The following is a 20146-nucleotide window of genomic DNA, read 5'->3' on the forward strand; positions in this document are numbered from 1 at the left end:
CTCATTCCATATGGTGAAAAAAATGTTAAAGGTGCTTTTGGAGCAGTCTTCAGTTCTCACTTCTGCCCACCATATTGCATTATCTAGTGTTGACAACCTACAGAGACCTGTAAAGTGATCAAAAATGAAGATATCTCCTGCCCTAAATAACTAGCAGTCTAAAGGCAAGTACAGGGACACAGTGGGAAATCCAGAGCTTGGGATAACTTAGCTTTTTAAGAGATCATTTGATTGTATGTAACTTTAACATAATCACTCCTTGTGGGCCTCCTGGGAGAACTGTATTTTTAAAAGGGATGTAAATGTGGAGAAGGTAGTGAGATGGTGAAGAAATCAAACAGAGGGTGGCATAGAAAATATGGAGATGGTTATGTGAAACAAACAGGGCAACTGGGGTGAAATCCTGGCCCAACTAAAGTCAATGGCAAAGCTCCCAGTGGCTTCAACAGGTCAAGGATTTCACCCTGGACTGGCACCAATGGTCGGGCAGAGAAGGTGAGAGAAATATGACAGGAAACCAAACCCATGAGGTAGGTGGCAAGAGCAGAGTCACAAAGAGCTGTGAAAGCGAGGAGGAGACCTGTAAAACTCAAAGTAGCGGGAGCCCCTGAGGGAATACAAATAGGTGGTGACATGGTCAGCTCAGTTGGTGAGGAAGGTCTCATTTGGCAGCTAACGTTTGACCGAGACAGTGAGGGAGAAATAGGGTGTCAATGGGGTCAGAGAGGAGAAGATTGCAGTAATTGAGAAGGGACACAATCGGGGTCTGGTTCATTAAAATGTACTTAATAAAAACAACCAACCTTGTTAAAAATCCTTCCATCAAGCAAGCTGTTAAAGAGTATAAACCAGTGCAAGCAGAGAAGCAGAGAAGCCAACAGCGCTGCTGAAACCTAAAGGGACCATGGCAAAATGTTCCAAATCTGGACCTTGTGCTCAGTATGATTTTTTTTTCCTTCAGTGCATTGGTTCTCAAAGCGTAGTTCATAAACCACCAATGGTCTGGAGAACTTTTCCTAATGAACCATTGAGAACCATGCATTGGGGGATTAGGAGAGGAGGTGATCCACGGAAGTATGTTTGTCTTGCAAAGTGGTGTGCGGGATGAAAGAGGTGAAGGATCACTGCTTTGTGCATGAGATGAGCCATGAAGGAAAGGGGATGGGGGAAGGGCATAGTGATAGTATCAGGGAAAACATTATTCATGGGGTGGGAAGACGAAAGGGAAGCATAGCCATAGTTTGACTTTATATTTGGGGTGGGGGCAGCTCCAGTCAGGCCAAAGGGGCCATGCATGGGGGAGGCAAATTCCATGCCTGCCCAAGGCTTGCAGTTTGGGGAGGGGCAAAACCCCCTGGCCTCCCCCAAACTACTCCCATGAAGGGAAGATGGACTTTGCACATATGTGACATTTTAAAACAATTCTCAAAGTGCCCAAAAGTATGAGACAGAAATAGAGAGGAGCCGGAGAGTACAAACTGATCAAGAAAACAGTCACAAACCTAACACCTGAGCCAACATGAAGTGACTAGTTCATATTTTGATTGATTCAAGTGCTATAGCAAGTTCTGCGTGGATTCTTCTCTCTAATCTGAATTAAACTCCCCATTAGGGACAAATGTCCCCCTTTCCACGTAAATACCTGTGAAAGGCACACTTTCAAAAATGTCTGCCTCATGGTTCCTTGATTCTATGAGGTGAAGCCAGTGGGAATGCAGACCTTCAGAAGGATTGAATGAGGGGCTTGTGGAGGCCAACTATCCATTCTCTTTTCCACTGTGGCTAGGCATTACTTGCTCCATTGAAGATTATGGAGATGCAGTCAATGCTGCTGAGTACATAATTAATTTATGTGACAATTTGAAATATAAACTTGAGAATAAAGAATAAGGAGTACCTGTGGCACCTTAGAGACAAACAAATTTATTTGGGCATAAGCTTTCGTGGGCTAAAACCCACTTCATCAGATGCATGGAGTGGAAAATACAGTAGGAGGATATATATATATATACAGAAAACATGAAAAAATGGGGATTGCCATACCAACTCTAACAAGATTAATCAATTAAGGTGGGCTATTATCAGCAGGAGAAAAAAAAACTTTTGTAGTGATAATCAGGATGGCCCATTTCAAACAGTTGACAAGAAGGTGTGAGTAACAATAGGGGAAAATTAGCATGGGGAAATACTTTTTAGTTTGTGTAATGACCCATTCACTCCCAGTCTTTATTCAGGCCCTAATTTAATGGTGTCCAGTTTGCAAATCAATTCCAGTTCTGCAGTTTCTTATTGGACTCTTGTTTTTGAAGTTTTTTTGTTGAAGAATTGCGACTTTTAGGTCTGTAATTGAGTGTCCAGGGAGGTTGAAGTCTACTCTGACTGGTTTTTGAATGTTATAATTCTTGACGTCTGATTTGTGTCCATTTATTCTTTTGCATAGAGACTGTCCGGTTTGGCCAATGTACATGGCAGAGAGGCATTGCTGGCACATGATGGCATATATCACATTGGTAGATGTGCAGGTGAATGAGCCCCTGATGGTGTGGCTGATGTGATTAGATCCTATGGTGGTGTCCCTTTGATAGATATGTGGACAGAGTTGGCATGGGCTTTGTTGCAAGGATAGGTTCCTGTGTTAGTGTTTTTGTTGTGTGGTGTGTGGTTGGTAGTGAGTATTTGCTTCAGGTTGGGGGGCTGTCTGTAAGCGAGGACTGGCCTGTCTCCCAAGATCTGTGAGAGTGAGGGATTGTCTTGTTAGAGTTGGCATGGAGACTCCCATTTTTTCTTGTTCTCTGTGTATATATATATATATATATATATATATATATATATATCTTCCTACTGTATTTTCCACTCCATGCATCTGATGAAGTGGGTTTCAGCCCACGAAAACTTATGACCAAATAAATTTGTGAGTCTCTAAGGTGCCACAAGTACTCTTCATTCTTTTTGCTGATAGACTAATACAGCTACCACTCTGAAACTTGAGAATGACACATACAATCACTTCTTTCTAGCTCTGTCCGCTGCTGGCAAGTCAAACCACGCACCCCAACTTACACAGAGCAGAGCTTGTGTAATATGGCATGCTGGTGGCTTTACAGTGGGAGAAGACATAGCATGTGGCCACCTGACCCATATGTATGCCCCTGACTCCTTTTCCATGTGATTAACTGAGTGATTTACTGAGCTAGGGTTGCCAGTTTTGGTTGTATGTATTCCTGGAGGTTTCATCACATGACATAATCTTTATTTAAATACTAATCTTTAATTCTTGGAGACTCCAGGACAATTCTGAAGGGTTGGCAACCCTATTTTACTCCCCTTCATGCTGTGCTGCAGAAGGGAGTGAGTGGTGGACTGTAAAGTGAGTTTGGCTCAACCAGCCGATTCCGCCAAGTTCTCCAGGGGAGGGGTGAGGATATTCCTCTGGATTCAATGTGTAGTCCATTGCTATTATCATGAGTTACATTGTTTACGGAGAGAATAGAAGCCTTTTATCACTCCAGTCAATTGGGATCATATTGGCTATCTCAGTTTAGGAGAGGAAAATGAGAGATGCCGTTTATAGCCCTGATTGAGGAAAGCATCCCTATTCAAGACAGAAGTTAAGTATATGCTTAAAGTTAAAGCATGTTCTGACGTGTTGTCTTGAACAGGCATAGATATAAAGTACGTGCTTCAGTGCTTCACTGAAGCGGGGCCTAAATGAGTTAGAGATTGAAGTCAAAATATGAGAAAAAAATTGTCATCATTGTATGGACCTAGACTTGAGCCCTCACAATGGACTCCAGCATGGAGTCATGGTCATGCACTTGGACTCTCTTAGTCTTATTTCTTTTGTTTGTTGAGTTTTTATTATTTATGAAATTGCACCAAGAATGACCTCTTCCCCCCACCCTCCTTAAAGGAACGCTGCTGAAAAAGAGACAATAAAACCCAATTAATTCAGATTCTGCAAACACAATTTTTTTTTTTGGCAGTTGGGGAGCTTAATTAGCTTGTACAGGAAAATATGAATTGTTTACTGTATAAGCAAGAGGTTCTAGTGGTGGAGAGTTGAGAAAAACCCATGCTGCAGGCACTTAAACTTGAATAACTTTGCTTTTCTTCTAATAGGTTTTATCATTAACTTGTTAGCACTAAAATATTAACTGCCTGTGCTAGCACCTGGAAGAGCTGTGGGAATGGAATATTCTGGCTCTGAGTGTATCTGATAGCTGTAGGAAACCACATCACTGGAATATATGACTGACCTGCTGTAGATAAGAGTAGACACACAAAATATTTCCATTTTTATTTCATTAAAAAATGTGAAAACAGTTTCTGAGAAGTCTGATGCTCTGTATAACCATTGATATTAAAGGACCATGTCTAAAATGTTACAATGTTGACTTGCTGTTACAAGAATTCAGTGTTACAGGAAATCAGAAACAATATGGAACAGTTTACACTAACTCTGCATTAAAATGTTCCATCTGTTCTTGCTTTAGGTTCTTAGAGAATTGCTTTTTCATCTCAGTAATGCTTTTCACTTCCTATTAGTAAGGCTTTTAAAGGTAGGCACTGAGTTAGTATAAAACCCACAGCTTTTGAGTTTTAAACGCCTATTAAAACTAAAGCTGTCTTGAACTACAATAAAAATTTATTTTGGCTACAAAAGACAACTTTGAAACCTAATCCATCTGTATTACTTCTCCTCCAAACAGCGCAACATCCTGTATAATAGAATATTTATCTTAAACACAGACCACATACCTTTGTGAAAACAATTGTTTCAACTTAATTTATGGGGGGGGGGGGGAGGGGAGAGAGACAGAGCTCATATTAAAATTTCCAATATTCTATGGTGCTCAGGTAAATTGCTTACAGAACAGGAGTTGTAATGAAATTGTTGCAATTTCTCAAAGTAATCTGAAATCTGATGTTTGTTGCAATTGACTTTGTTACTTTTTGTATATTATAACCTAAATTTTCATTAAAATCCACACACAATTACACATGGTAATTTTCTGCAAGGAAATTGTGTGTGCAAACAATTGCATACACATTATACTGATAATTTAGGCCCAAAAACTGTGGTACCTAAGATTTATTATAGATTGTATTGCACCAAAAAGTATTGAAAGTAATATGTTAGCTTGATCCCGCAGTCATTGCATGCACAAGTTTCCCAGTGACTTCAGTGAGAGTTACCATGCCTGCATATAAGGGCTGCTGGATCAGGTTATAATCTCACACCAAGAGTAAATCTATCTCACTACGGAGTGTAGTCTACCCTTGATGCACACAAAATACCCTTTGAGCCTAGTGGGAGTCACATACACATATCAAGGAGGGAACAGACCCCTGGAATTGTAGGATCTGCCCATACAATGGTCTGTCAAAGTCTGAATGGAATAGAGCCTGTTCTTAGCACTCTCTAAATATTACCAATCCTGAAACTCCCATTGAGATTCCGTTCCTTCTGGTTTCCTTTTTTCCTCTCCTCAGACTGAGAGATAAGGACCCTTTTCTGGTGGCATCAGCCTGTAGCACCTCTATTACCCCCAACCCCCGAATGATAACAGTGGTCTTTGCACATATTTGAGAGTTAGGCAAAGTTACTGTTCTGATTGGTTCAGCCCCTTTTATGTAGATTAAAACCATTCTCTTCAGAATTAACCTCTTCAGTAGCTTCTAGGTCACACAGATTATGGACACCAAAGAGGGACTTGTGAACCCTATGGCTTATACTGCACAATCTATCTACCCATGTGTTCTAATTCATATCCTCACAAGCCCATAGGAAATCCTAGCAATATTTTTCCACATGTGCTTCTTGTGCCATGTTATTTGGTACATCAGGTGTTAAGGGGAAACTGACACCTCTGCTTTGGTAGTGTGATAATATGTAGATTTAGCTGGAAAGGACAGACCATTCTGGCGTGGGTATATCCTTTCTGCTGGATGACCTGGAGGAACTTGGCTTGGCTGTCGTTCCCAAATATTTTTTGGATTGATATCTTACAGTAACAGATTTTAGAATACACTTACCTCAGTAGATCCAGTAAAAGCAATTTTATCTATGCCAAAATGAGAAACTATCGCTGCACCTGCAGTTGGACCAAATCCTGGCAAAATATTGATTACTCCTGGTGGAAAGCCAGCCTAGCAAAACAGAATTAGAGGAAACATGGTTTGTAAAAATTGACCAGGCAAATTAAACTAAACATGCTGTGGTAGTGCCTTAGCTGTAAGGAGAGCCAGAGACATTATTCCTGTCAATTAGTCTTACCTCCTTGATGAGGGCTCCCATATAAAGCGCACTGAGTGGTGTTTGCTCTGCTGGTTTAATAACTACTGTATTGCCACAGCACAGAGCTGGGGCAATCTTCCATGCAAACATCAGCAGGGGGAAGTTCCACTGTAGGAAAAAATAAAAGTTGATAGATGGAAAAATATTGCAGTGGTGCTTTGTTTTCAAGATGTCAAGCTGCTACCTCACTGATTTCTCAGGCTTATCCTCAACATAAATCTTTCCCAGCACAAAGCAAGGGTTTTTTTAATTACCACCATTAAGAAAGAGGCAACAGTGACCTTTCAGTTCTTCTTTCTCCTCTACTCAAAGAATTATAACCTCCGCCCCCTATCTTCTCAAAAAGAATTTTGGGTTATACTTCAATTTTTTTAATCAGAGCTTTTAATTTCATTGACTATTTTGTGATTGGCACCTCTTCCTCCTCTCCCCCCACCCCCCAGGACAAATACCTCCTGGCTCTGTGGTGTTCAGAAAGAACTATTTTGCATCAGTGCCAGAGATTTTTATAATATATATAGATAGATAGATTTCAAATCCTTGAATGCTTTTTAAGAAATCCATAACATTTCTAGGCAAACTCATACATAATTAACTGATTGGATTATAAGAAATAACTCCCCCTCACATCTCTCCCAATATCTCTACAGTATCAGCACTCTATATTGTCTATTTATTTACCGAGGAAGTTTTAACATGTTTACAGATCATTGCCATGGAAATAGCAGAGACAAAAAGACAGTCAGCTATCTGTGTCAGTTTCATTACAAGTTCTTGTTGAACAATTGGTATGAAACACACAAGAAAAATAGAGATGATAAATTGGTGCAGCCAGATTATCTGCTGGTGTAAATTTGTGCGACTCCATTGACTTCAACGGAAGGATTCCAATTTACCGCTGCAGAAAATTTGGCCCATTATATTTATTTGCTGCACAAAATGGCTAGGATTCCATCTGGTAGCAATAATCAAAGGTATCGGACCTTCTGCATTTGGGCCTGATCCTGCAAACACTTATGCATGTAAGTTACTTTACTCACATGAGCAATCCCGTTGATTTCATGTGAGTAAAGTTATTCACGTCTGCGTTTGCAGCATTGAACTCATAGATGTAACTATAATAATCTCACTTGGAAGAAAATAGAAATATCAGTCACGAAGAGTCAGCCACTAGCTAGAAGGTGTTACTGCCTGATGCACTTCAGCTGCCACTCTCATAGACCTCTCGCTAGCCCCTGGCAAGCTTGAAAAAATACACACATGTCTTTCCTTCACCGAACACCCAATTTTTTCCCCCCTCACTTGTTTATAAACTTTGGAGACAGAGTGATGTTTTAATTCCATCACCAGTATATAAGCCTGGGAGTGGAGACATTGGGCCAACAGTATGCTGACAGCCTGCACTTCTGTTGCCTCTTGCAGTAAAGCTCTGAAGAGTTTTATAGTGCAAAATGTGGCAGGGTGAAATTAGGCATCCCTACTTAGGGACCTTGCAAGGTCTTTCCTTATCCTTCTCCAGGAAGGTTTCGCTAGATAAGACACTAAAAATCAAAATAAATACAGCTTCAACCTGCATATCTGCATAAATCATATGTAATGGATTATGTGGAAATGTGTTTGGACTGTGCTGTTAGGGCCTAATTTACAGCTGGATCCTGGCCTAGGACCTTTCTACCTACTGGATCTCCTCTCTCCCTGTGTCATGATGCCACAGCCGTGATCAGCAGCAGCTCCTGAGCTGGACCCCCCTTCATTTAAAAGAGAGGAGCTCAGCAATAGAGTGTTCTCCATGAGGGGATCTCAGGTCTGGGAGAAGTTCGCACCCCTGGCCCCAAATGGCCTGGGTTTGTTAACCTTCAGGGTATACTGCAGGATTCAAGGCTACAGTGGAGGTTAGATGGGGGTTAGATCTGGAACAGGGAGGGAGTTTTGTGTAGTGCTGGCTGTTCCATTTTATTTTTGTAATACATTGCAGGGGCCTTGGATAAGGTTCCTCTTTATACTTTTGTACAAATCTAAATAAAGTAAATAAATCCTGCATTCTTCAGGATCTTGGGCACCTCCAGCAAAGTGTTCAGTACCCACAGCTTCCAGTGACTTCAGCAGAACTTGTCAGTTGAGGGCACTGAGCAGCTCCCAGGAAGCGCCAAGTGCCTTAGGAATGGGCGTTAAGGTTCCGATCCTGCAAACACCTGTGCACATGCTTAACTTTGCACAAGTCTATTGCCATTGAAGTCACTCATTCCACAGAGCAGCTCATGTGACTAGAAGTTAAGAATATGTGTAGGTGTTTGCAGGATAGGGACTTAGACTATGAGCTCCTTCCCAGGGCCGGCTCCAGGCACCAGACCAGCAAGCAGCTGCTTGGGGCGGCCAATGGTGAGGGGCGGCATGTCCAGGTCTTCGGCAGCAATTCGGTGGCGGGTCCCTCAGTCCCTCTTGGAGGGAAGGACCAGCCGCCGAATTGCTGCTGAAGACTGAAGCAGCGGTGGTAGAGCTGCAGATCGCTGCTTTTTTTTTTTTTTTTTTTGCTGCTTGGAGAGGCAAAAATCCTGGAGCCGGCCCTGCTCCTTCCCAAGGTGTTCATATAGAGTGCCAACCACAAGAGCCACCTCTTACAAAGAAATATAATAATAAATAGTAAGAGAAAAAAGGCCTTGACACTGTTAAAAATCATCTTTTGGGGTTTTCTCCTTTTTATTGGAATTGCTGCATATTACAAACACACCCTGGCTGCTCAGGGGCTTGTGGTAGACATGAATAAAACAAAAACCAACATCAACAAAAAATTCTTGATTAGTTCCCCAATGCTTTGTAAAGGAAAAGCTTCCGCACCATATTTTAATAGCTGTACATGAGCCTCCCATTGAAATTTCTCCCAGAAACCATTAACCAGTACTTTTGAAAAGAATGCTTATTCAATGAAGTTCCCATGCAATGTATCACAGGAGTTTGCCGAGGGTGCATACGGGGGGGAGGGGGGGAAGAGTATTGAATTTAATGAAATAATAAGTGTCCTTCTCTCTTGCAACAAATACAATAAACCCTTCATGTTTTTAATAATCTGCACAATGTTAACTGTAACGACGCGTCTTCTGGAGTTTCTTCTTTTCTAAAAGCTTTAAAAAAGAAACACCAGGAAAGAACAGAATTAAAATACATAACATTGTCCCAGGAACTTGGAGGAGTCTGTTAAATTGCAGTAAAAACTAACTAAATAAAAAATGACTGCCACAGCAAAGCATCAATTTTCCATAAGTTGTGTGAACATCCATAACCAATGACAGCATATTAACACTGTGTTTTGCTTTGCTTGTTTTAATCATGAGAATTCTATGACTTGAGAACTTAACTCCTAATACCAGAGCTAAAACCCTATTAGCGTGTTCAAATAAGCATTTGCAGCGAGACTGTTAAAGATATGTCAACAATATGAGCTCAGCTTCTTTTCGTAATGGAAAACACACATAGCTGAGGTCCATGTTTTATGTGTCTTTTAAAGAGAGCTGGTTCAAATGAAAATAAATACAAGGCACTAGCAGAGATACTCACTGGGATGATCTGTCCACACACTCCGATGGGTTCATGTCTTGTAAACGTAAAATAATCTCCATCTGAAACAGATGAGAATGGTTAGTCTCAAGAGCAGTTTGACTTGGCAGAACAAAAAAAAAGGGGCGGGGGGAGAGCTTTAAGGATCAGCCTTTGATGGCAGTAAAAGAAATAAAGTAGTCACTGGAATATCTTTCGCGAGCCAGCGTGGGAAATCTGGAGCAACCCAACTGTTTGCACCACATGCAAAGGTGACATGCTTGATTCCTTGGGAGAGAGGACAATCTGTGCACAAAGGGTAGGTCTACACTGCAATTAGACAGCTGTGGCTGGCCTGTGCCAGTGGATTCAGGCTTGTGGGCTTGGGCTAAGGGGCTGTTCGCTGCAGCGCGAGTTCTGGGACCCTCCCACCTTACTCCAGCCCGAACCCGAATGTCTACACTCCAGATAAACAGCCCCTTAGCCAGAGCTCAAATCAGCTGGCACTGGCACCTGCAGGCTTTTAAGTGCAGTGTAGACATACCCACAGAGGTTTTGGCAGTGGCCTCAAAGGAAGCCACTTACTTGCCTCCAGGCTGGAAGAAGAGAAGAAAAAATTAATCCTCTGAATCACTGAGGAAGAGCTCTGTGTGGTTTGAGAGCGTGTGTCTCTCTCACCCAACAGAAGTTGGTCCAATAAAAGAGATTACCTCACCCACCTTGTCTCTCTGAATCACCAACAATTATTTTTAGAGCCTTGAAAACCAAGATGGCAAAACCCAAATGTGGTAGGAACCAGGCTTTAAAATGAAACCTATGCCCAGCCTGGAGGTTTCATTTACTGGGGGGCAGGCTCCTGAGCTAAATCACTACAGTGAAGGGGGTGAGCTGACTCACGTCAAGAAGTAAACAGAAATCTGAAAGCTCCCTGATCTGGGGGTCTGATCTTTCCTCTCTGCCAACCTCTCACGTTGCCCTGGTTAGAGCTGTAGCTCTCAGGGCCGCCCAGAGGATTCTGGGGGCCTGGGGTCTTCGGCGGCAGGGGGTCCCCACTTCGGTGGTAAGTCGGTGGCGGGGGATCCTTCCGCTCCGGGACCCGCCGTCGAAATGGCCCAAAAACCCGCGGTGGGGGCCCCCCTGCCACCGAATTACCGCCAAAGCAGGACCCGCTGCCGAAGCGCAGACAGGTCTTCGGGGCACTTCGGCGTGGGTCCCAGAACGGAAGGCCCCCCCCAGCCGCCGAATTACCGCCAAAGACCCGGCTGCACTTCAGCGGCGGGTCCCGCTTTGGCGGTAATTCTGCAGCGGGGGGGTCCTTCCGTCCCGGAGTGGAAGGACCCCCCGCCAGCGAAGACCAGGAGAGGAAGAAGCTCCGGGGGCCTGGGCCCCGCGAGAGTTTTCCAGGGCCCCTGGAGCAAGTGAAGGACCCCGCTCCAGGGGCCCCGAAAAACTCTCATGGGGGCCCCTGTGGGGCCTGGGGCCTGGGGCAAATTGCCCCACTTGCCCCCCCGTCTGGGCGGCCCTGGTAGGTCTCTGAGTAGGTCTGTGTCTATAGGAACACACATGTATTTACAAATATAGGCATCTGTTTATGCACCAGAATCACCTCAGCTAAATATGGGTAAGAGTGGTGAGAAGTGTACCTAGGCTCAATCTCAGGAGAAAAGGTGAAAATTAGAGCCCGGAATGATTTTGGGAACCTGCAGCAGACTTTGGTCCCATACATCTGGTAACAATAAATGGGCTAATCCAGAAAGTTTCCTGGTTTTAAACACAGGCTTCAGCTTAGCTTTGATTAGAAACAAATTTTTTTAGTTTTACTTGTTTTTGTAAGTCGGTTTCATTTTGTGTAGGGGAAACATACCCAAAAGCACTACTGTACATTAATCAGCTGGGATTTGGCTTCAAAGTTTTCAAGAGACCAGAAACTGAATATTAGCTATAAAATAGTTATTAGCAGGTTATGTGCAGCAGAGGGAGACAAAAGAGGAAAAGGGTCACAGAGAGAGAGAGAGAGAGAGAGAGAGAGAGAGAGAAAGAAAGATTAATAGATAAGAGAGAGAGAGAAACAGAGTGTAACACAGAGGAAGGAAGAAAAAAGATGGTTGATGAATCAATTTGGTCTGCTTGGCCTAGACAGAAGGAAAAGAACAGGAGGAACTATAGAGACTGGGTTATATTTCAAAATTATCAAAATGCTCTATTTAGAGCATATTTTTAAAAGAATCATAGAAGTGTGAGGTGAAAATACCAGCCTATGCTTGTTAACCCTGAGATAAATTGATTCTAGGCAGAAAGCCTCTGACAATATAATAGTAACAGGGCAGTAGCACCATTTGTGTTTTGTCCATCCCTGTATCATCATTACTGCACTACTTCATGGCCCATGAGGTAACGCTGCAATGAACCCAAACATGGTTGCGAAGTCATCCACATCACGGTTAATTCGATTGGACATAAAAGGCCCGTTCTTCCCTCACTCAGAGTCTTCTTCACAGTGATACCTCTGATGTTTGCATGGCTTCTGCCAGACTCCAGAATAACTGCCCCTTTTTGACACCTACTTTAAATGTTGGTCATCCACGGACCTCACAATTCTGGTAAAATTATTGGGGATGTTTAATAACATTTCCTTCAGCCATCACTGCAGATTTCAAATTACCCAGAGGGTGAAAGTGAAGTTGGAAATGCCAAAGGTGCATCTCTAGGCTGCCTGGTGCACACCATAAAACAAGTTTTTGCAATAGCAGAATAACTAAGTTTGATGAAGTTAGTCATTTTAACTGAACAATGATAGTTAAAAAGCCTGAATCCCTTGTGCTCAGAAACTACACAGGCAACAATGAAACTTTTAAGTTTTAATATAAACTTATAAACCTCACAGTAATGAAAACACTGCTACTTTAAGATGGTATGAAAATGTGATAATTCTCACTCACTCTCCCCAGTGCTCTCCTAGTAGCTGTCAGCAGGCAAGAGACTACCAGAGTGAGGTCTGTATATCTGACACCTACACCGAGGTGACTGAAAGAAGATCCATCTATGCCAGGCACAAAGGTCTTGACTTTAATCTCTGCAGCACCTGAACCTTTCTGCAACTGCTTTAGGAGTGTGAGCTGTTGTCACTTGAGACAGCTTACTCTGAATCCCCATGGGAGGGCGAACCGGCAGTCCACTAGCTCTGGCCATCCCTCCTGAAGGACAAGCTTTCCACTGGCATCTCCTTAAATCAGCAAAATTAGCCCTGGTGAATTAGCCCTGGTAGACAGGGCTCTGGTATGTTGTACTGCAGCCGTTATTAGACATCTTTGTGTGCATTATTAGCCCATTACTCAGCAGAAAACACACAGATCTAGGTTTGGTGAGAAAGCAGATCCTAGCAGACTCTCCAGGGACAGCTGTGAGATCCAAAAGCATCATCCTTGTTAACCAATTTCATGACTTCTAACAATTAACGTGTTGAAAGATACTTTATAAAGTTCCCATGATTGTGCCTGGCGTGAGGGAATGGCAACGGGATATGCCATTCCACATCTAGGCCACTGATTCAAATCCAGTCCAGATTAGTAGTAAATGGAAGTTGTCACTGCCTGATGTCCTTTGAGAGCTGAAGTAGGTCACCCGCTAGGTCTCAGCTGACAAGCGTCTGTATCACGAAGTTCACCACCTCATGCATTATCAATCAACTTTGTAGGCAGTAAGCAAAGAAACTGGAGATCAAATGGGTGTGGTGATTGAGAGCCCAACTGTGCGCCCATTTATTCATGCTAGCGAACACCTACACGAGTCATCCCCTTGGTTTCAAATGGGACATCTTGCAGGAGTGCGTGTTCACCAGCAAGAATAAGAATTGCACATGGAGTAAGAAGGAAATGCAGGACCCTTAGAGTTGGTACCTCCAGGTCAGGGTGGAGGCATATGGCAGGACAATGTGTGAAGCTTGCATTGCTGCAGTCCATACTGTAGCCATTTGGTAGGTAAGGAACTTCAGCCAGGCTGCTAATCTGACACCTCTCCTATTTTTTTCTACCAAATTGTTAAGATAAATGCAGAAAAACAAACTGAATTTGTCTCTTTTTCAAGTTGTATTAAAACAGGTTTAAAGAAAAGAGCATATGTTATTTTTAAAAAATATATATCCTCAGCTGATGTAAATTGGCCTAGCTCACTGACGTTAATAGAGCCACCAGTTCACAGCAGCTGAGGAGCTGGCCCAAAGATTTTTTTTTTTTAATTTCCCAATTAGAAAATCATGATTATATTCAGGGATCTCTGCTTAGGTATTGGAACACCTTCCATAAGGGTATTCAACCAGATCTCTCACAGGAGTAAAACCATGTCCTTGGTATTTAGTTTTCACATATATGATAATATGGCAGGTCTAATATGTAACCATATGGCTCGTATAGTGGCACATATAAAAATAGGAGACAGAGATGACAGATTCAGCCTTGGAAACACATTGTGTGATAGCCTGGATGTAACCAGAGCAGAATTGGTCCTATAACCTGTGACATGGCATATACTGTAGCTACAGCTACACTTTGGTCTGCAATAGCTTTATTAATCTAACAGTTTCTAGTCAGGGCCTGATTCTGCTGCCCTTGACATCAATAGGTTTTTGCAATAGGGAGCAAAGAGCAGGGTGGAGCCCTAACTCTAATGAACACTCTTCATTCTTAGCCACCCCTATATCCAGTACCTTCCTCCCTGTCTCTCCCTGGTCTGTAGTTGTTTTAGAGAAGAAAAACCTTGTCAAAAATAAACATCAGAGGACTGTAGGGTGTCTAATTTATTATCACATTTAACAGACAGGGGTGGGGGAAGAAATTTAATCATTTGGGGTTTTTTTGGTGGTTTTATTGTCATGTCTGATTTCCTTTGACAAGTTGACTGTAACTATGTAAACAGTCATCCCTGGGTAACTCCAGCTTTAGGCTAGCGTAACTAACTTTACACTGGTGTAACTCTACTGACAGCCATGAGTTTACCAGAGTAACACAGAGGTGAATCAGATTCAGGGAGAAAATCCTTGCTAGCTTAAAAGGGCCAAATTGCACCCTCAGAAATTGAGATTTCACCCATTTGTGTCTGGAAAATCCCTCGTTTGCACAAGGATATGGATACCAGTAATTGTGCAGGCCATTGTGGTTTGTATTTAGGGAGGTTTATTGAAAATGTGGCCTCGGGAACTCAGACCACTTCACTAACAAACTCAGTTTTACAGCTGCTTTCCTGCAGTGTTTTGGTTGTTTGCATTTTTAAGGACTGGAATAAACAGAGTATTTGTTCTCCCTAGTTGGCAATGCCTCTTACTCAATGACTTAAGTTCTGTATTCCTGCTGGACTCATAAGTGAGGAGGAGGCATTCACTGACAAGGGAAGAAGGGATTAGGGAGCAGGAAATTTGCTGAATATATGAATCTATGGCGTGCTGTGCACGATTGCTTGTGTCAATTTTAAGTGAAAGCAGGACACAAAGAATTTGGTGGCAATATTTTCTTTAGTCCTTACAGAAGAGCTTTTACCCAATGTTACAGTGCCATTTCTTTAGTGAAAATACACTGACTCATAGACTTTAAGGCCACAAGGGACTGTCATGGATCATCTAGTCTGAACTACACATTGCAAACCACAGAACCTAACCCACCTACTCCTGTCACAGACCCATAGCTTCTGGCTGAGTTACTGATGTCCTCAAATTGTGATTTAAAGACTTCAGGTTACAAAGATTCCACCATTTACTCTAGTTCAAACCAGCAAGTGACTCGTGCCCCATGCTGCAGAAGAAGGTGAAAACTCCTAGGGTCCCCGCTAATCTGATCTTGGAGAAAATTCCTTCCCTACTCCAAATATGGTGATCACTTAGACTGAGCATGTGAGTGAGACCCATCAGCCAGATACCTGGGAAAGTATTCTCTGTAGTAACTCAGAGCCCTCCCCATCTAATGTCCCATCTCCAACCACTGGAGATATTTGCTAATTGTAGTCGTGGATGGGCCATATCCCATTGTAGACAATCTCATTGTAGACCATAGAGTAGTATGTTTTCAAAAGAAAATGGGAAGGGAGTGGGTTGTCAGCTAAAAATGAAAGCTAAAAAAACTCAGCTACATTTTCTTACCTCTATACTAAAATAGAAGAGCAGAATAACGTCTCCCCACCACTTATGCCCCAACTTTTCTCCCACACACATTATTAACTACTGATCCCACTGTACCTCAGAAGGAAGCAGATACCATAAAAAAAAAGTATCTTGTATTTAAGGACGTTTCGCTCTAATGAAATTACAAACTCTCACGAAGTATCTATGAATTTGGATCCAGTTTGAATAACAAGTAAAATGAGTTGGATAGTCACATCCTGGTGCATGCTGGGTATTACTAATGCCCATTTTAAACCACACAGATGAGCACAACTAAGGCTACAAGTTTGGAGAAGCAGGGGCAATAGGGGTGAAAAGTAAGGAGTAGCTTCAGTGGGAGAGCTACATGAATGCTTATGCACAGAATTTGCCCAAATTATGCCTATATTTTCAAATGCATCAGGGTTCATAATATCCGTCTTGACAGTTATATTTATATTTAAATATAGCTATCAAAAGCTATCTGTAGTTTACTTCATGGTACACATACATAGGGGTCCAAACATTCCTTTGGATGTGCATGTGAAGCTTTCCATTGACTTTAATCACAGTAAGTGATCTAGTTATCTAGTCCATTCTAGTGCCAGTTTAATACTGTACTCAACATCATATTATCTAGTGCATTTTCCAATCTGATTTTAAGTAATCCAATTGTAGGGCTTCCTCCACCTTCTACAAGAGGTTATTCCATAATCTAATAGGTCTTAAGGGTGCTCCATTTTGCCCTCGTGTGTTTGTGTAGATATTTAAATAAAATTCCAAAGAAGAATCATATTGCAGGTAGAATCTGCTGCTTCTGTGAATTCTACTTACCCACAGGAATGGTCATTCCATGAATCTTGTCTGCCCAACCTGCATAATACCTCAGCGTTTTGATGACTCCTTGAAGATCTACATAGAAAGCCTGCAGAAAGGGTTTGCCACTATTCAGCGATTCCATGGTCTGGAGGACAAGAGCAAAGTAGCACATCAGGCTATGCAGACTGCAGTACTCCAACCGCTCACGTAATGACACTAGTGACAGATGAGTAGTAATGAGGATCAAAGCAGGCTTCCCCCAACATCAAGAACTTCACAATAGCTGTTAAGACCCCTTTTTACTGCTACTGTTTGGGGGTTTTTTTGTGGGTAGGGGGTGGCAATAATAGTAGGACAAAGACTTCTCAAGAGTTGCATGGTGAAACTTCTGTTGAATATTTCAACCGATGTGAAACATATTGAATTTTTCTTGAAAAATCCTAGTAATTTTCAAAGCCCCTAAAATCCCTATGATTTTAAGAGTGTGTGTGTGTGTGTGTGTGTACACTTAATAGTCACTGTGTTTAGTTCAAATACATAAACACAACATTTCTTTAATCAGGAGCCAAGATAAAAATGCCTGTCAAAGTGGGATCTGTTATGTTCATGATAACAGCTGAGAAGGGGCTCTTTGTAACTCTACATTAACTATCTGACTTTGTAGAGAGAAGAATTGACGTATTCCTCTTTATATAATTGATGTGAATATAAAATTTTCTATAACTGGCTGCCAAGACCCCTGTTGAGGCCTGGGATATCTATAGTGTACAGCCAGCTTATTTATTACCATCAAATAAACAAGCTCTCCCCTAGGGAAGAGCATAATTTAACAAGCTAAGGGCCTTATTTTAATTCAATTTTCCCATTGACAACAGTATCTTATTAGGCATCCTCTTAAGAGTCCCTAAGATTGTTTAGTGAAAAGAATCCAATAAAATTTCCTTAGATGTTGAGTAGCTTAACTAACTTTCAACTGTTAGCATTATCTAACAGGAATTGTTATGAATGGGCACAGTGGAGATAAGATAGCAGGTGTAACACATGACTAGATACAGACCATAAATATAATTTGTATACAGAAGAGTAGGAGCCTAATTCTGCACTGACTGACATCCTAAACTGAAGTCAGTGGCATTGCCTGTGATGCAATTCAGTAAAGAATTTGGCTCTAGACATACAAATCAAATGACAGGCACAGTGAGGTTGGTTTGTTGTCCACTTCCTTTTCCCCATGGCGATTTTACAGCATACATTGGTGGTAACATGACTTAAGTGTTGACAAAGCTGGAATTAAGATGTTCACCAGCTTAGTTCCAAAGCACTTGACATGCAGAAAATGACATTAACAATGCTGCAGTTTATAAGCTTAATGTATATGCTAAATAGCATAATTTCTAAACTGCATTACTGGTTCACTACTGCATAGCATTTCACCTATCCTTTTATTAATTATTACCGCACAATTGGATTTATGCACTTTTCCATTTTTTTATTTTAGAACATAACACAAAGTTACGAATACACGTGTAATCCACACACTTCCTGGGTGTGGTGTTCTGTCCCATCTAGTGGCACTGAGACCACTTAAAGAGAGAGAGTTAAATTAGTTTGCTCTATAGCCTTAGCTAACAGCCAAAGTTACCTTTAAGCTCATGTAGTAGAGGCTCATGCACTAAACTCCAGAGGTCCCAGGTTCGATCCTGCCCGCTGATGACTGGGGTCTGTCGGCATTACACACACACACACACAGCCTGATCCAAAGCCCATTTGAGTCAATAGAAAACCTATTCAGACATATTGCCAATCTGACACCAATGTCACTCACATCTATGAACTTATTTGCTCCCAGACTATAAAGCTCAGACACAAAACAACTTTTGATTTCCCCCTACACCACTTACAGCTAGAATTGCCCTGTCTCTTTCAACCAAGTCCGCTAGTTTATCCAAGAGACGGCCTCTTTCCGATGCATCCATTCTCCTCCACACCGAGCCTAGAGAGAAAGCAAGGCGAGCTGCCCTCACTGCTTTGTCCGTATCAACCTGTTGAGGAGGAAGGAACAATAAAGCCCTGAGGTAAATACTGACAGAGTATTAGTTGGTATCTGAAGTTTCCGAACAGACAATATACCATAATCATACTATGGGGGCAGGGGTTAATAAAAGATTGGTCTATCATCAGTGGGGATTCTGGAGTGGACTAGTAAGAGGTATAGGTTTTGGTCTAGTGTACATTTGTAACCATATCACAGGGATACTTTACCTTGTCAGCTTCCTGGATCTCACAGATCTGCTCTCCTGTCGATGGATTATACACTGGGAATATGTTCCCACTCTCAGAATTTTGCCACTCATTATTTATGAAAATCTAAAAAGGGGAAGAAGAAGAAAAGGCACTTTAAAGCTTTGAATCATTCTGTAGGTACCAGTCATTTAGCAAGTAGCATTTTATTCATATGAGAACCTCACTGAAGTCACAGTAAAGTCATCAATAAAGGTCTGCAGACTCTGGCACCAAAGTGCTGAACTCATTTCTGCTTTACAATGTTCAAAAGTTAATATGAAGGGCCTGATCCTGCTGTCACTGAAGTAAGGGGCCCTAAGGCCTAGATCCTCAAAAGGTATGTCGGCTCCTACCTTCGATTTAATGGGAAGTTAGGAGCTTAAATACCTGGGAGGATCTGGGCCTAAGTGGCATGGTTGAAATTGAAATTTGAGTCACCCACAGTACAAAAACAATCACATATCATCAATTTATGGGAGCAAAACCTTGAAACTACCAGGACTAAGGCAAGATGGTGGATTAGTCACTCAAATCTCCATCTCAGCAAGTAAATGTTTTGTCACTGAAATAACCCAGTCAAGATTAAGTCATCGCAAACACCACAATTCTCCAAGAGACAGTGAGTTGATTATGACCAAACTGAAAAGTCGCAACACAGAATTAAATATCTGCACAGAACAATGGAAATTACTGTTAAGTCCTGTTAGTGACGATATCATCTTAATTGTCATGGACAAATCAAATGCAGATTCTAAATCTGCCAATCAGTGGCTATTTTGGCAAAGGTTTGTTACTGTGGGACTTTGTGTTGGTAACTACATAGTAGGGGTCCAAATTTCTACTGCATGACTTTGGAGAAAACAATACAAATTTTTATTAGAAAATATGAAATGCCCCCTTAGAATAAGTCACTCTAGGGGGAAGTCCTGGCCTCAGTGAAGTCAACAGAAGTTTTGCCATTGACTTCAGTGGGCTCAGGAGTTCACCCTTAGACTGGAGCGACAGGATTAAACTTCATAGCCCGTTTCCTGCAAGGCAGTTTAAATTGTGTTTATAGGGTAGGCCCCTTTTTCTGGTTAAAGCACAGAAAG

The 20146-nt window shown here is 41.9% G+C and overlaps 1 protein-coding gene across 1 annotated transcript in view; it reads right to left on the minus strand.

Moving 5' to 3' along the window:
- ALDH1A2 (aldehyde dehydrogenase 1 family member A2) overlaps positions 1-20146 on the minus strand; it is a 69680-nt gene that overhangs the window by 19646 nt on the left and 29888 nt on the right. The window contains exons 2-7 of the mRNA XM_039493259.1: positions 19035-19139; positions 18674-18814; positions 16788-16917; positions 9851-9912; positions 6278-6406; positions 6037-6150 (exon numbers count right to left, since the gene is read on the minus strand). Of these exons, the coding sequence (XP_039349193.1) occupies positions 6037-6150; positions 6278-6406; positions 9851-9912; positions 16788-16917; positions 18674-18814; positions 19035-19139 (681 nt within the window). The remainder of the gene's footprint in view (positions 1-6036; positions 6151-6277; positions 6407-9850; positions 9913-16787; positions 16918-18673; positions 18815-19034; positions 19140-20146) is intronic.

The sequence above is a fragment of the Mauremys reevesii genome, linkage group 10, assembly GCF_016161935.1.
Source record: "Mauremys reevesii isolate NIE-2019 linkage group 10, ASM1616193v1, whole genome shotgun sequence".
Taxonomy (NCBI): Eukaryota; Metazoa; Chordata; order Testudines; family Geoemydidae; genus Mauremys; species Mauremys reevesii.